The following is a 15,533-nucleotide window of genomic DNA, read 5'->3' as shown; positions in this document are numbered from 1 at the left end:
TGACTAAGCCTGTGTGCCACAACTACTGAGCCTGCACTCTAGAGCCTGCGAGCCACAACTACTGAGCCTGCGCGCCCTAGAGCCCACACGCCACAACTACTGAAGCCCACACAATCTAGGGCCCGTGTGCCGCAACTAATAAGCCTGCAAGCCGCAACCACTAAGCCCACATGCTGCAACTACTGAAGCCCACGCACCTCACAAGAGAAGCCACTGCAGTGAGAAACCTGCACACTGCAACCAAGAGTAGCCCCTGCTCACCATAACTAGAGAAAGCCTATGTGCAGCAACAAAGACCCAATGCAGCCCAAAAAAAAAAAAAAAAAAGAGCCAAAGACCTGAGATCCAAAGACAAGAACAGATTAAAAGTAAAAGGATGGAAAAAGATACTCCATGCAAGTAATAACCAAGAGAGCAGAGGTGGCTATCTTAATATCAGACAAAGTAGACTTTAAATCAAGAAAGGTTACAAAAGATAAAGAAAAATATTATATATTAATAAAAAGTTCAATACAGCAAGAAGATATAACAATTATAAACATTCATGCACCTGACAGACCATTAAAATACAATATATGAAGCAAAAACTGACGGAACTGAAGGGAGAAATAAACAGTTCTACAATAAAAGCTGGACAGATACAGATACAGAACATTCTACCCAACAACAGATACAGAACATTCTACCCAACAACAACAGCACACACATTCTCAAGTGCACATGGGACATTTCCCAGCATAAACCATACGTGAGGCCACAAATGAACTTTCAGTAGATTTTAAAAGATAGCTATCCACAGGGAAATCAGCTTGGTGCTTTGTGACCACCTAGAGGGGTGGGACAGGGAGGGTGGGAGGGAGACACAAGAGGGAGAGGACATGGGGATATGTGTATACATATAGCTGATTCCCTTTGTTATACAGCAGACACTAACACAACATTGTAAAGCAATTATACTCCAATAAAGATGCTAAAAAAATAAACAAATAAAAGACAGCTATCATAAAAAGTATCTTCTCTGTACACAATGGGATGAAGTTAGAAATCAATAACAAAAGGAAAACTGGAAAACTAACAAAATTGTGAGAAAAAAACAAGTGGCAGATACACTAGACAAAAACAACTTTTAAGAACACACTTTTAAATAATCAATGGATCAAAGAAATCACAAGGAAAATTAGAAAATACTTAAAAGACAAATGAAAATGAGAACACAACATACTAAAACCTATGGGACAAAGTGAAAAGTGGTGACAAGGGGAAATTTAGGAACTTCCCTGGTGGCACAGTGGTTAAGAATCCGCCTGCCAATGCAGGGGACACAGGTTCAAGCCCTGGTCCAGGAAGATCCCATATGCCACGGAGCAACTAAGCCTGTGTGCCACAACTACTGAGCCCACATGCCACAACTACTGAAGTCCGCACACCTAGAGCCTGTGCTCCACAACAATAGAAGCCACCGCAATGAGAAGCCCACGCACTGCAATGAAGAGTAGGCCCTGCTCGCCACAATTAGAGAAAAAGCCCATGTGCAGCAACGAAGACCCAATGCAGCCAAAAATTAATTAATTTTAAAAAGAAAAAAAAAGAAACGAGAAAGGTCTCAAATCAACAACCTAACTTACAACTTAAGGAAGTGGAAAAAGAAGAACTAAACCTAAAGCTAGCAGAATGAAGGATATAATAACGATTAAAGCAGAAATAAGCAAAATAGAGAATAAACAATAAACATAGTTATAGGTCTATTCAGATTTGCTATTTCTTTGTGATTTAGTCTTGGTAAGTTTTGTGTTTCTAGGAACTTGTCCATTTCATCTAGGTTTAAAGACACTATCCACAGAGTAAAAATGCAACCCACAGAACAGAGAAATATTTGGTAACTTATGTATCTGATAAGGGATTAATATCCAGAATATATAGTGAACTCCTAAAACTGAACAACAAAAAAACAAGCAAACCAATTAGAAAATGGGCAAAGGACTTGAATACACATTTCTCCAAAGAAGATATACAAATATCCAGTAAGTACATGAAAAGATGCTCAACATCACTAATCATTAGCAAAGCGCAAATCAAAACTACAAGACACCACCTCATACCCATTAGGATGGCTACTACCAAAAAAACAGAAAAAAGTGTTGGTGAGGATGTGGAGAAATTGGAACCCTGTGCACTGGTGGTGGGAATGTAAAAAGATAACAGCTGCTATGAAAAACATTATGGTGAGGCCTCAAAAAATTAAACACAACATCACCACATGATCCAGTAATTCCAGTTCTGGGTATATATGTAAAAGAACTGAAAGCAGGGTCTCGAAGAGATATTTGTATGCCCATGTTCATAGCAGCATTATTCACAATAGCTTAAATGTGGAAGCAACACAAGTACTATCAACAGATGAATGGATAAGCAAAGCATATACATACAGTAGAACATTATTCAGCTTTAAAAAGGAAGAACATTCTGACACATGCTGTAATATGGATGAACTCTGAGGACATTATGCTAAGTGGAGTAAGCCAGACACAAAGACAAACACTTTGTATAATTCCACTTATATGAGGTACTTAAAGTAGTCAAAATCATAAAAACAGAAGAATGGTGGCTGCCAGCGTCTGTGGGGAGAGGGAAATGTGGAGTTAGTGTTTAATGGGTACAGTTTCAGTTTTACAAGATGAAAAAAGTGATGGAGATGATGGTGGTGATGGTTGCATACCAATGTGAGTGTATTTAATACCACTGAACTGTGCACTTAAAGATGCTAAACTTGGGCTTCCCTGGTGGCGCAGTGGTTGAGAGTCTGCCTGCAAATGCAGGGAACACGGGTTCGTGCCCCAGTCCGGGAAGATCCCACATGCCGCGGAGCAGCTGGGCCCATGAGCCATGGCCGCTGAGCTTGCGCGTCTGGAGCCTGTGCTCCGCAACGGGAGAGGCCACAATAGTGGCCCCGCGTACCGCAAAAAAAAAAAAAAAAGATTCTAAACTTACATTAAGTGTATTTTACCACCAAAAAAAAAAATTTTTTTTTCTAAAGAACACTAGTTCCAGGTAACTTTCTCTGTGTATTGCAGACATAGTCCTTTCGTGGGAAGCTATATAACACAAAGTAGCCTGTGAGGAAAGTCTGGCACTTAACTCTAAGAAGTAGTCACCCCTGCCAGTTGCAAATAAGAATTCTGTTCAGAACATTAAAATGTTCCCAACACGAATCTGTCTTTCAACTTCTTCTAGTAGGAGCCATTATCTCAGGAAAGGGCAGATTGAAGTGGGATGAGCATACAGCCAACTTTGAACTGAAGTGGGATAAAGAATGACAAAGACAAAACCCCACAGATAACGTCCCTCTTCTAAGGGAGACAGAGAAGCCCCCAGTCACTCAGGTGAAATCAGAGTCGAGTTCACTAGCCGGTGACTCTCTGAGGGTGGGGCTCTGGAGCCTGGTGCAAAAGAATCACTCAGACATCTCTTTATCGCAAGAACGCTCCACCCTATGATCACACTGACCACACTGGCTGCTCGAGGGCCCTCACCTGGCCTGCATCCAGCCTTTGGGCCAGAGAGGTTTGACCTCAGCATCCAGAAACGCCTTCACGTAGTCCTCCCAGGATTGGGCCTTGTTCCTCTCCAGGTCATAGCTCTCCAGTTTGATCTTCACCACCTGACAGAGTAGCTCCCTGAAGAGTAGGCAGAAGTCAGAACCTTTAAACTACCCCAAATGCTTCTTCAAGGTTTCAATCATGTGCTTTCAGCAGCCCTGATTAAAGTAAATGATTCTAACCTTCATTAGAAATACGGGAACATGCTCAGACACTGGCCCCACAAACCCTCCACTGAGGCAAGGTCCCAGTTTGGGCACACCTGATTTCATCATTCCACTGGAATTTCTTCCGGGGTCCCATTATCCTCTTGCCCCCCTTTTCTTCATCTTCTTCCTCATCAGAACAAACCCGTTCTCTCTGCTCCTTGTCTTTCTCCTCTTCCAGCATCCTAGGAGGTAGAAAGAATTAGGTGGGACTCTAAGGTCACTGCAGAACTGCTTCATTCTGCCCACCATCTCCCCCCACCCCCCAGGACTTCTAAGAAAAGGAGGTCAGAATGCTGAAGGGAGTGATGGGACACACTTACTTAGCGACCTTGGCTTGCGTGTGTGCCTGGCATTCATCCTGGTACTTGGCCATCTGTTCTGGCATTGCCCTGCCAATGGCTTCCTTAAGCTTCTGGATAGGCTCCTTCAGACGCCCCCCCTGCAGAGAGCAGGACATAAGTCTGGTTTATGCATCACTTCTTACACTGAGCACACACTATAGGAATAATCGCACGGAGGCAGCGCAGCAGCAGATGTGGCATCTATAAAGACTCCATCACCCACTCCGCTGCGCTCCGAAGCCAAGGGGCTCCACTGCAAAGTCACCCACCTGTTCACAGAGGTGAAGTTTTCGTGCGCGCTTGACCAAGGTGTCTTTGCTGCAGGGCAGGAAGGAAGCAAGGTAGGCATATACCCCAGAACGGGTCTGGCTGCTCAGCTCCCGGGTCTGCGCCTCTATGCTGAAGAACAGAGCAGAGTTACTCACCACAGCTCCTTTCGTCTGCAGGAGCCAAGAGCAGGCCAAGCCTTAACTTGCCTGTCACAGTGTAACTGAGCAGCCAGCACAACAGACCTCCAGCAGTCACCAGACCCAATAAACTTGGCTAGGTAGAGTGGGTCAAGGCTCTCAGGTCAAAGACAAGACCAAGTCAAAGGTGTCAAGAAAACAGAGCCCAAAAGAACAAGGTCTGAATTTCTGAGTTTCATAAACAAAGAAAACATAAATGCTTTCAAACTGGAAGGTAATTGAGTTACTTGGGGTCAACAGGAAATACTTTCCAGCAGATTTTCCCTTGACTAGGGTGGTCAGGGAAATCCTCAACCCTCCAGCGTCCCCATCTAGATGAGCAGAACACAGTCTGTCTTCAATCCCTTGAGTTCTCTGTATCTGGCATGCTCCAGGAGACAAACCCCTCATCTGTGCTGACTCTCAGGTGCTCCCTGACCCAAGTGGCCAGTCTCCATCCTGGCCAGGCAAGGTCCTTTGCTAGAATATTTCCTAGTCTTCACAACTGTTCTTACATGTGCAAAATCCTCAGCTGTTGAGCAATAAGCTTCCTCTGCTACATGATGCAACCAGGAGAGAAGGTGGCAAAGCTGGCAGGCCAGGTACAAAGAATCTGGTTTGGATTTATACACGTGGCGTTTTTTGGGGTTTTTTTTTTTTTTTGCTTTTTAATCCAATTCATATAGTGTGATGTCTCAGAGGTTCGGGTGTTTGTTAGACGGGCTATGGGATGATGAGCAATGGCCTTGGGAGCAAGAGTGAGAATAAGAGGAGAATGACCAGGTATGCTGAGGAGTGCCCCAGGAGGTCAGGTCCTTGCCTGCACCAAGTTGTCTCTTACTTTTCCCAGAGATGGGCAAGCAACGCCTTCTCCCTCCTCTCATCTCACGCTTAGCACAAAATCCTCTTCCAGCACGCCATGACTATTACAATGTTCTAATAATGTCTGCTGCCTAAGATTAGTATGGTCTACCATTTCCTAGAGACAAACATTTGATGTCCCCCGCCCCTGACCTTTTTTATTTTTGTATGTATGTATGTATGTATGTATGTATGTATTTTTTGGTCTTGCCTAGCGGCATGCGGGATTTTAGTTCCCCAACCAAGGATCGAACCCATGCCCTCTGCAGTAGAAGCTCAGAGCCCTAATCACCGGACTGCCAGGGAATTCCCCCCTGACCTTTTTTAAAAGAATAACAATAAATAAAAACCAATTTTTAAAAATCTCATCAGTGCTTTCCTATCCCATACATAGCTGAATTGTACTCCCAATTTCCCCCAGCCTGCTGAACCCACGCATGGTAACAGCAGATACAAAGAAACAACATACTCACTCTAAAAGGATGCCATTAATATCCTGGGTGAAGAACTTCTGTCTGCTCTCTCCCTCAGCAGCTCTGGCAGCCTGGTTCACAGTAGACAGTAACATCCGTTAGTGCACTTTCCCTGCAAGGCCCTCACACTCACCCACAGGCCTACAGAACACCTGATGATAAAATCCTCACCATGCCCTTCCCTACTCAGCCCTAATCCCAGATTAAGTTCACCTATGATCTCTGTATGCTCCAGAAGTGGTACATCCAGCTCTTTTCACATGCTCCTGAAGCATCTACGGACTGTCCCTTCTTCCCAGGACTTGAAACAACAGGCACATAAAAGAAAATCAGAGTCAAGGGAATCATGAAGCATCTGATTCAGCCAGCAAGCTAACTCCTGTGCCCAGCACTCTATCATCTAAACTGTGAGCTGGAATCTCCATACATCTACAGTACAAAACAATCAAGAACTTTAACAAACCTGCAGTATTTGAAGGTCTTTAGCAAACAAAATAATAATAATAGTAATAATAGCAACAATAATAACATGCTGCTTTAGCATTTAAGGGCTATAATTCTTTGAAAATTCATAATCTAATTAGGGTATATCATGAACTCTATTACTCAGACCACTGGAATGACTAACACACTTGACTACCCATTAACACAAGATAGAGCTGGTTGCTATACAGTGTTTTGCTTCCCGTGAGTACACAGTTAATAATGCCCTGGATGGCAAGCCTGAAGACTCCTGAAGCAACCACAGTGGGCAACAAGGACACCAAATGCACAAGTGAGGAAAGCAAACTGCAAAAGCCTGAACCAGTGGTTCTCTGTTTGGCTGCACACTGGAAGTACCTGGCAGCTTTCCCCACCCTAGACCCATCACATCAGAATCTCTGGGGAATAATGTATTCCTTAAAAGAGGCCTAAGCGTCAGTACTTTTTTAAAAGTAACTCTGGTGACTAGCATGCAGAGGGTCGAGAAGCACTGATCTAAACCCAAGAGTTGCTGGTCCAAAGTCTTTAAGCAAAATAAAATTTCAGGCTTGATATATAACAATGATGGCAAACAACGACAGTAAGGTGATTGTCTTAAATGAAATGATCAATCCTGATCAACCCTCTGAAACACCCACCTTCCTCTGGCCCCACTGGCCTTCCTCTCACTGCATCCTCTGGGTCCTCTCCTGACCTCTTGACTACATCCTGTCTCCTCCACTAGCTCCTTAGCTGCAGATGGGCTCCCAGGTTCTATCTAGAACCCTCTTCACCTGATAATGTCTCCCCCTCAGCTTCAAAATAACATAAACACACACAGGTCTCTCAAATCTAAACCTACTCTATACACTTTTTTCTAAGCTCTGGACCAGAATCTTAAATTACTTCTATGAATGAATGACCCTCTGGTATACAAACTTGACTTGTCCAAAACCTAACCTACTAGTTTCTGCTCTTCCTCCTCCTGTGTCCCTACTTCTAATAACAGCACTCCACCCTTCTTAAATCCTTCCACTCTTCTTTAGAACCCTTTGGCAGCCCTTCCCAAGCCTAGAATCAAACCCAAACTCCTCCACCTGGCATTTAGGGTCCTTTAGGATCTGGCCCCAGCCATCCACTCCAGCCCCTCCCACCACATACCAGGAGTCTTCATTATCCAACAACTTGCCCATCCTCAGCCCTGTGCCCTGGCTTACTATAAGGCCTTCTCTCCCATGAGGCTGGCCAAGACTGCTGCCTCCAGTCCGATTCCTATGTACCCCCAGGAGCTCCTTTTTCACTTCCTCAAGTCTGGCTGTTCACCTGACCATCTAGTTGGCCATCCAAACATGACAGAGCTTATTTCATCCTGCTCTGTCCCATAGCCCGTTGTTTACATGGCTACCAGTCCATCTGTATAACAAGCTCATGGAGAAGGAGAACTGAATCTAACTCAATATATTTCCTACAGCTGCCTATCACATAATAGCTACTTAGTAAATGTCAGCTGAGTGGATGAATGAACAAACAAATGAACAGATTATCACTGAAAGAATGAAAACTCGAGGAAGAAAAGCTTAGAACCAAACAAAACTTGCAGAGGATATGCAAAACTCAAGCATGGCTAGAGGAGAGCACAGAGGTCTGAGATAGCAGGTGGAAAGGGAAGAAAGAAAGGGCGTCACTGTAACCCATTCACTTGCCATTTCTTATACTGTCAGAGGATTCGGAATCCACTGTGGCACCTTTAATGTACTGGGATTATGACTTCAGTTTGAGAGAAAACAAAACTGAGTCATTCTGTTGCTGTAGCTTATACACTGCTAGTTATAAGATGCAGAAGCACCTTCATGTTAATTCAGCCTAATTAACACGTATTTCAAATGCCTGTTTGTCAGAGCCATCAACAGCTCAGGTTTCCAATCAATTTTTTTTTGGCCACACTGTTTGGCTTTTGGGATCCTGGTTCCCTGACCAGGGATTGAACCCAGGCCCTTGGCAGTGAAAGCGAAGAGTCCTAACCACTGGACCTCCAGGGCATTCCCGCCAATCAAATTTTATCTTTAGATATCAGCCATTTCAGAAGCTTTCTGGCTATAAAATTTTTTAAAGTTTTTTTTTCCTGATGCCTTTTGAAATGTGTTTTTTTTTTTCCTGATGTCTTTTGAATCCTGTAGACCAGTATCTCTGAGGATTTGGTTTTATACTGAAGATAATTAGTCAAGTATAAAACAAAATCCTCAGAGATAAAATTTAAAATAAATCTAATTAAAAGAGCAGTTGGATATATATTTGATAGTCTGCCAGAAAGAAGTGACATCCCTCAACCCTAAAGACAGACACCCTTGCCCAAGGAATTGTATGCATCAGTCAGTCCTAGATTAACTAGGAAATGAAGTTAAACCAAACAGCCAGATCATGCTGATTTACAATAGTTCCAATAACCTTTTAATGAGTTCTTTTATTCATTATAAGAAGAGCCACTTGTAGCCTTTCAGCACTGAGATCACCACCTTATATACTGTACCTGTTTTTGCTGAATAGAATGAAATCTGGCATGATTTTCTTTTTTACAAAGACCAAACAGGTTGTTATTTTTTTTCTACCTTATTCTCCTTGGATCTACGTCTCCCTGGTTTTGCAATGCAAGGGTTCTAACTGTATAGGAGGGTAAGCAGTGAGCAGGTAGAATGGTGGGTGACATGGGGGTCTCTGTTTCTTTTCTATTTTTAGTATCGGTATCATTTCCATTTTATGCTGGATTGAAGAGGACCAAAACAGAGCTGGTCATCTGTATGGAGCAGGCTGAGTAGCTGCCAAACCACATCACGACAGTAAACTGAAGGCGCAACATACCTGAACTTTTCAACAATCAAGACAAAAGACACAACCAATACATATTAAGAGAAGACAGGGGTAAGGACATCAAATCAAACCACTGGGTTCCCTGGGGCCCATAAAAATGTACAGTACAAGGAAGTAAGAAGTGGAAAATGAGCTAACATGAGAAGAAAACAGTAACAATTCTGGAGTATCCAAGGTCGCCCTCTTGGAGTACCTCTTTAACATACATAAATTTTCAAATGTTTTTTAAAAGTTTTAAGTATCACATCTAGTTAGAAGTCAAATCTAATTTCTGCTTCCAACAGCAAAAACTTTTCCCAGGGAAACTGATACATGTAAGAATAGAATCTGCTTAAGTACAGTGGTGGACTGCAAACAGGACCACAGATTCCTCGCCTCCTAGTACATGCATTCCCCCACGGAGAGGTGGCCCCTAGTTGGTGACTTGCTTTACCAATACACTGTGGCAGAAGAGATGTGGTGCATACCACTTCTAAGGCTAGATCATGAGGGCCTTACAGCTTCCACCTTACAGCTCCCTCCTGAAATGCTGCCCTGAGACTGTCATGCCCTGAAAAAGCCCAGGATGAAAGAAGGGAGGAGAGAGAGGTCCTGCCATCCTGGCTGTCCCAGCGCCAGCCACCATCTTGCCCGATGAACACAGCCCCGAGAGCGAGTCCAGGCAGGACCAGAAGACGAACCGCTGGCCACAGTCAGGAGAAATGAGTCACTGTTTGAAGCCACCGAGTTTGGGGGTGGCAGGGTAGATTTTTAGACAGCGGTAGAAACTGATACATGTATCCTCTAGGGCCAAGATTTAAAATCTAAACAAACTATTACAAAAATAAAAGAAGAGGGTAAAAAAGAAAAAGAAGGGGAGTGAAAAATAAAGTGAGAAACACATAAACACTACTAATGTTATAGTTATATACATCAAGTTTAATTTAAATTTTTAAAATGCAATGACAGGGCCTCTTATTAAGGATCCAAATATCCATGCATGGCTTTTGAAATTATATGCATTTTTTGTGTACATAGGCGTTTTTTCCCTGGGAGGAATCTCTGCCAGAAGACTCTCAACAGGGTCTGGGTCTAGAGCACTTGTGCACACATGCAGGAGGCTCCAAGTGCCCCAAGCGCAGGGCCCTGGTGGGAACAGAGCAGCTGGGGATCCTTTAGGGTGGCATTAAGTAACTTTCTAAATTAAGCCTTCTTTTTCATGCAACCATTAAAAGTAATGAGATCTTTATAAATAATATTTATTAAGTGAAAAAACCAGGAAATTATTCACAACTATAATTACAACTGCATAAATACATATATACAGAGGCTAGAAAAGGATATGTAAATTGAAAATAGGTTTCAGATTGGCGGGATGGTGGGTAATACCCATTTACCACTCCATTTCCCAAATTTCTTAATGCTGTTATAGGAGAAGGGGCAGGTGATGACTGAAGTATCAATTTCACATCTGAACATATTTTCAAGCCAGTATGCCTCCTGGTCACCACCTCCTCACCAGGACCCGAGCCTACCCTACCTATGGGATTCTGAACCCTGTGTCTCCACCGTGCCCAAGAGACAACTGAGACTTGGCAGTCACCAAGGAAGACAACTTGCTCACTGTCCCCCCAAGAGACTCCAGAAAGCGAGGTTTTCTCAAATCACAACCCAATGCCATTTCACGTTAAACCACTGTTTCCACTAGATTTGTCTATCTTTCCCAAGAAAATGAAATAATGAGTCTAAGTTATCAGACTAGAACACAGTCTTTGGTGGGAATAGGGACACAACCAAGAGCCATTTTTACTTTTCTCTAAAAAATGACTGGCTACTGCCACACAGATCTTACTCAGCTCACTCAACAAGAATTTCAGAAACTACAAAATAATTTGATTACAAACCAGAGGATTGAAAAGAATAAGGAATAATGTTTTTTAACATAAATTCTGAGAGAGAGCACAGGACATGCTCAAACATGCCAAGTTCAGACTCAACTATTTCCACCTTAACATCCTGTTAAGATATACTCTGAATCCTGACATGGCATAATTCATTTAAATGGTTATGTTCCAACAGAATACTGTGCATGTTCTACAAGGATGAACTAGAGCTCTGAATCAGACGTTTGAATTATTTCACATGTTGTGTTCAAGTGTTTTTTGGAAGTGAGAAAATCATTTGTAGCAGTGGTTAACATTTCACCCTGCCCTAAAACACAAAGGATATTATACACAGCAGAGATGCTGAATCACTGGTTTAAAACTTAAGCTATAGAATGTAAGTGCCACCAGAGTTGTGTCACAAGTCACGATGTCTACGGTAAAACGGTATTTTAACTAAAAGTCATCATAACTAACAACCCGTGCTTGGTTTATAGTCAGAATTCATGTATCACCGAATTGTCAGTCCTTAGTGCTCTAGGGATCAATTCCCAATCACCAGGAGGAAAACAGGAGCAGTGTCTGCTATTTTCTGAAGACTGTTATTGTTTTTAACATGGGGCATGGACAGCATTTATGGTTCAGCTCCTTCTTATTTAGCACAATTTAGAATTCCTGTAATCACTACCTAACACAGGTGACATGCAAGTCCAGGGAGCAATTAAACCCAGTGGCAACTAAGCATTGCCCCATGTCTAACATATGACGGCAAACTTCTGTGAATTTTCAAAACCTTCAGAAGATTACTAAAAAGATGGATCTCTGCCTCAGCTGCCTGCTGCCAACATTAGTGTCTATCATACAAAAGGAAAGATACTCTGACAGGCATAAAGTAGGAAAAGAGAAAATCTCTCCAGAAGACAGTAAATTCTCCAGGAGTGAAGGAACCATGAAAGGCTGAGAAATGATGCCTGACAGGCAGAGAGTCCACTGTTCCCTCACTTGGGATGAGAAGAAAGCTTGGAAGAGCTGACACTGGGACTGCCCACTGACTAAGGGTTGCTCTAGGCCACGAGCTTTGAGTGGTTCGGGACCAGCATCAACTGCCCAAACTACTTCCAGGAGAGCCCGGCCATTCCATGTCACCATACCTGAGCCAGCTCCTTAACGCGCTTCTCCAGGGGCGCAGGCAGGCCTTCGGGAAGGGAAGAGGGCTGCCTGAATTCCTGGTCCAGTCCCACCCCAAGGGAATCGCTTTCATCATCCATATCGCGGAAGGGGCTTCCTTCTGGAGACTCACTGAGCAGCTGCTCCAAGTCCAAATCAGTCAGCGAGTCCATAGCTGTGGCTGCCTGCAGCAAGTCGTTGTCAGAAGTGGAGCCGAAGAGCGAGAGCAAAGGGTCAGAGGCGCCCTCCAATTCCCGCAGGCCCTGAGCTTCCACCGATGAGACTGCTACGGGCTTATGCTCTTCGTCCCTCTTTCTCTGAGCCTCTTTCTCCTTCTGAAATTTCTTCAGCATCTCTTTAACGCTCAAAGCCCCAGAATACTTCTTTTTCTTCTTCTCCTTACTGGCATTGAGGGCTGTGAAGCTGCAAGCAAGGGGGAAGTCAGTTACTAAGGCTGCAGTACACCTCAAAAGGGAAATTCACAGAGGGGCTTCAGCCCTGCTCCCAGCGCAATGGTCTCCAGGAACCTCAGTCACAAGTCCACCCTGTTACTCCTCCTCCCTCCTCTTGGCATATGGAGCTCCTTCTTGCTGGGACCAAAGCTTGAGATTTAATATAGGTTAGCAAAACAGTATCACAAAATGCTACATATCCGATGGGTTTTTAAAAACCACTGCCAGGCTGAAATAAAAGGTTGCAAAAAAGGGAGGGGTAAGAAAGATATTTAAAGGAAGAAAGCAGGAGCAGCAGAGAGCAGCAGCAACTTGAAGGGCGACTGGGGTGAGACCAAGTGAGGCAAAGGAAGCAGGACAGGAGAAGACAAAGGGGGAACACAGACAGGAGAACTGGGGCAGAGGAGGGGTGCCCAAAAGAACAGGAAACATCAGCAATCATACAGTGACAGAAATAGCTGCCAACACTGACAGTGGGACAGAGAGAACTCTGATGTCTGACACACAGAGATGTGAGAGTACAGACTATGCCCACATGGCACCGTGGGAGGCATGAGGGGGAACGAAGGCCAGGCCTTGCTGCCTCTTCTGAAGCTGTGAGGAGGAGGGCGAGTCAGCTCCCAGGTGTCCTGCCCTAACAGTTCAGACGTCATCCTAGCAAAGAAGCTGCTGCCTCTCACCCGGCTTTGGAAAACTTGGACTTTTTCGATTTCTTCTCCTTGTCATAAGTGTCATCTTTTTTCTTCTTCTTTATCTTCTCACCACCTTCCTTCAACTTCCGCTTCTGAGAATTAAAGACAAGGCACAGTTACACGGCTCCCTAACTCTGGGAGCAAGTGCGCTACACAGCACCGGCCTTGCTCCGCCCAGGGTACATCCTGAGAGCTGTCTTACTTCCTTCACGAACAAAAGCTTTCCGCTCAGTCCTTGGACCACAGACCCGCAGGTCAGGACAGCATTCCCACTGACAGCGGCTTCTGGGAAACCCGGGCCTGAGGCAACAGAGGCCATTGTGCAGCCTGAACAGCTTCTGGTTTAAAATGAGCTATGTGTGGGCCTACCTTGCATTTTAAACACACAGGCAATGGTAGATAGCTTTCAAAATAAATTTATCATAGGGCTGACTTGTTCTCGTTGGGGTGACAGCCCTGGGAACTGAAGTCCTCTACATGTCCACAGAAGAGACACAGCAAGCTGGTGCAAACTCCCCTCACTCCACACCCTTCACTGCCCTCGTCCCCGCCCTGGGACCACCTCGACGAATGAATCCCTGCCGAGCCTGCAAGGACACAGGCATGGATACAATGACCGAGACCTCCAGGTTCACAGCACCTCGCCACAGCACACATGTGAGAAGGGAACCGCCAACCTCGGCACAGCTGGTGCCTTTCCGCCAATGTCCTGAGTCATCCTAAACCAGCACGTATTCTGGCAAGTCACCTACTGATCTCATAAGGTCATGTAAAAAAGCACTTCTGAAATCCAAAAGCGAGCAACGTTCTAACCTTTGGAGATTTTTTCTTCTTTTCTTTAATGAAGTCATCCTCAGATTCTGATGCTTGTCTAAACTGCAGCGTTCCCGAGTTAATGTAAAATCCTCCATACTTTGTAGTCAAAGAAGCAGGAACAAGCTCATCATACTGAAGGGGGGAAAACAAACGGTCAGCTCCAAGTTCTGTACTACAGTCCAAAGGTGCAGAGCGCATCTTGACAGAGCAGATGTGACTATGTTTCTCTGTCACATTTCAGACAGCATGCTAAGAAATGTTTCTGGTCAATCACCAATGTCCAAGTTAGAAGGTGTTTTGGACATCTCTGATCACCATTTTCATAAAGGAAACCAAGGCCCAGATCAAGGTGTCACTTCCTCTCCCTTCAGTGCAGCTCTTTCCTCGTGCTAAGGGTACATCCACTCTGACTCCACCCCCAGCCTCCAGGCGCCGTCGATAGATGCTAGGGTGCAGTGGTTCTGGTAGTCTCAGAGGTTTCATTAAGTACTTACCGCCTCAGAGTTATCGATGAAGGAATCAGATTCATCATAACCATAACCCATATCAATCAAGTCCTGTATTCGGTCTTTTCTACGTTTCTTTCCACCCTAAAATTTAAAATTGATCACATGCTTTTTTGTACTTGTGGTAAGAACACATAACATGAGATCTACCCTTTTAACAAACTTTTAGGTCTAGGGTCACAGGGTTTTTTTTAATACACAGAATTAATTGTTGCCTTGAACCCCATCAGCTAATGACTAAAGGTTATAAAGCACTGGAACAGTCTCATACACACACACTCCAAAACCTCATTCCCTGAAGACCTTACAAAATAGGACAGATTTGTAAATGCATAGAGTGGCCTAAGACAGAAGAAAGAACTAAATGGCGTCATATGCTTTGCACCAAAACGTTTATTCTCAGGATAAATTCTAAGGGTAAAAGCCCCTTCTTATTCATCCGTTTAGCTCCACACGAGTTCCTGCCGTATGTTTTCTTATCTTAATGCATTTGTTTAATAACTTCATTCTGTTCTCTCCAAGGTCTACACTTGTTTCCACATCAGTGTTGATTAGATGATAAACCACTAAAGGAATATGGAAATGTCTGAAAACCTCTCCCATCCAACAAGGTTGTTTTGTTGTCCAATAGAGAAATCTTACATATTTTTCTTCAAATTTCCGGGCAAGGGCCTCCACTTTATGCCTTTCCTTTTCTTCATCATTGAAAGGATCCGAGAGATCTTTCTTCTGTAAAGAGACCATTCCACAAAAATAGGAGTCACAAAAAAATTCCCACAATGCTA

The 15,533-nt window shown here is 43.9% G+C and overlaps 1 protein-coding gene across 5 annotated transcripts in view; it reads right to left on the bottom strand.

The window, feature by feature from the left end:
• UBN1 (ubinuclein 1) overlaps nt 1-15,533 on the bottom strand; it is a 48,697-nt gene that overhangs the window by 24,222 nt on the left and 8,942 nt on the right. For 4 of the 5 annotated variants that reach the window (XR_009535307.1, XM_060123158.1, XM_060123160.1 and 1 more), the window contains exons 3-12: nt 15,391-15,477; nt 14,737-14,832; nt 14,240-14,374; nt 13,415-13,518; nt 12,267-12,705; nt 5,927-5,997; nt 4,416-4,545; nt 4,126-4,244; nt 3,859-3,987; nt 3,531-3,674 (exon numbers count right to left, since the gene is read on the bottom strand). Coding sequence is in view for 4 of the 5 variants with exons in the window: in XM_060123158.1 (XP_059979141.1) it covers nt 3,531-3,674; nt 3,859-3,987; nt 4,126-4,244; nt 4,416-4,545; nt 5,927-5,997; nt 12,267-12,705; nt 13,415-13,518; nt 14,240-14,374; nt 14,737-14,832; nt 15,391-15,477 (1,454 nt within the window). In the remaining variant the exon portion in view is untranslated. The remainder of the gene's footprint in view (nt 1-3,530; nt 3,675-3,858; nt 3,988-4,125; nt 4,245-4,415; nt 4,546-5,926; nt 5,998-12,266; nt 12,706-13,414; nt 13,519-14,239; nt 14,375-14,736; nt 14,833-15,390; nt 15,478-15,533) is intronic. The other variant, XM_060123159.1, reaches the window with a different exon arrangement.

The sequence above is a fragment of the Lagenorhynchus albirostris genome, chromosome 15 (genome assembly GCF_949774975.1).
Source record: "Lagenorhynchus albirostris chromosome 15, mLagAlb1.1, whole genome shotgun sequence".
Taxonomy (NCBI): Eukaryota; Metazoa; Chordata; class Mammalia; order Artiodactyla; family Delphinidae; genus Lagenorhynchus; species Lagenorhynchus albirostris.
The sequence above is the reverse complement of the archived record's forward strand: the minus strand, read 5'-3'. Positions and strand labels throughout refer to the sequence as shown.